Below are 575 nucleotides of genomic sequence, written 5' to 3' on the forward strand. Positions count from 1 at the left end.
ATTACTACCACACACAATGGCTTATACTTGTATAGTGCACACACACACACACACACACACACACACACACACACACACACACACACACACACACACACACACACACACACACACACACACACACACACACACACACACACACACACACACACACACACACACACACACACAGACACACACAGACACTCTGCTCTCATGAAACGTCCCAACTGTATATGCCAGATTTATATATAAATATATTTTTATTTTTTTTTGTGTGTGAGGTGTCAGTTGTTGAAGGAGGTGGTGATGATCTTCTGAGAGGAAGTGTCACCTGAAGATGAGGACGTGTCAGACGAAGACTTGCAGGTGAGAGCCAAAGACCACAAGAAGACGAAGACACCTGGAAGAGAGAGAGAGAGAGAGAGAGAGAGAGAGAGAGAGAGAGAGAGGTGTGTGAGAAGTAGAGAGAGAAAGAGAGAGGTGTGTGTGAGAAGTAGAGAGAGAGAGAGAGAGAGAGAGAGAGAGAGAGAGAGAGAGAGAGAGAGAGAGAGAGATAGATAGAGGTGTGTGTGAGAGGTGTGGTTACCCTGCAG

General features: G+C 45.9%; 1 protein-coding gene across 1 annotated transcript in view; it reads right to left on the minus strand.

Moving 5' to 3' along the window:
- Positions 1-256: 256 nt before the first annotated feature.
- The window catches only part of LOC133662311 (adhesion G protein-coupled receptor G3-like), a 28,396-nt gene continuing 28,077 nt past the window's right edge, over positions 257-575 (minus strand). Inside the window, exons 12-13 of the mRNA XM_062066204.1 lie at positions 569-575; positions 257-382 (exon numbers count right to left, since the gene is read on the minus strand). The exon at positions 569-575 is cut by the window's right edge and continues 310 nt beyond it. Of these exons, the coding sequence (XP_061922188.1) occupies positions 267-382; positions 569-575 (123 nt within the window). The 3' untranslated portion in view covers positions 257-266. The remainder of the gene's footprint in view (positions 383-568) is intronic.

This window comes from Entelurus aequoreus, linkage group LG02 (assembly GCF_033978785.1).
Source record: "Entelurus aequoreus isolate RoL-2023_Sb linkage group LG02, RoL_Eaeq_v1.1, whole genome shotgun sequence".
Taxonomy (NCBI): domain Eukaryota; kingdom Metazoa; phylum Chordata; class Actinopteri; order Syngnathiformes; family Syngnathidae; genus Entelurus; species Entelurus aequoreus.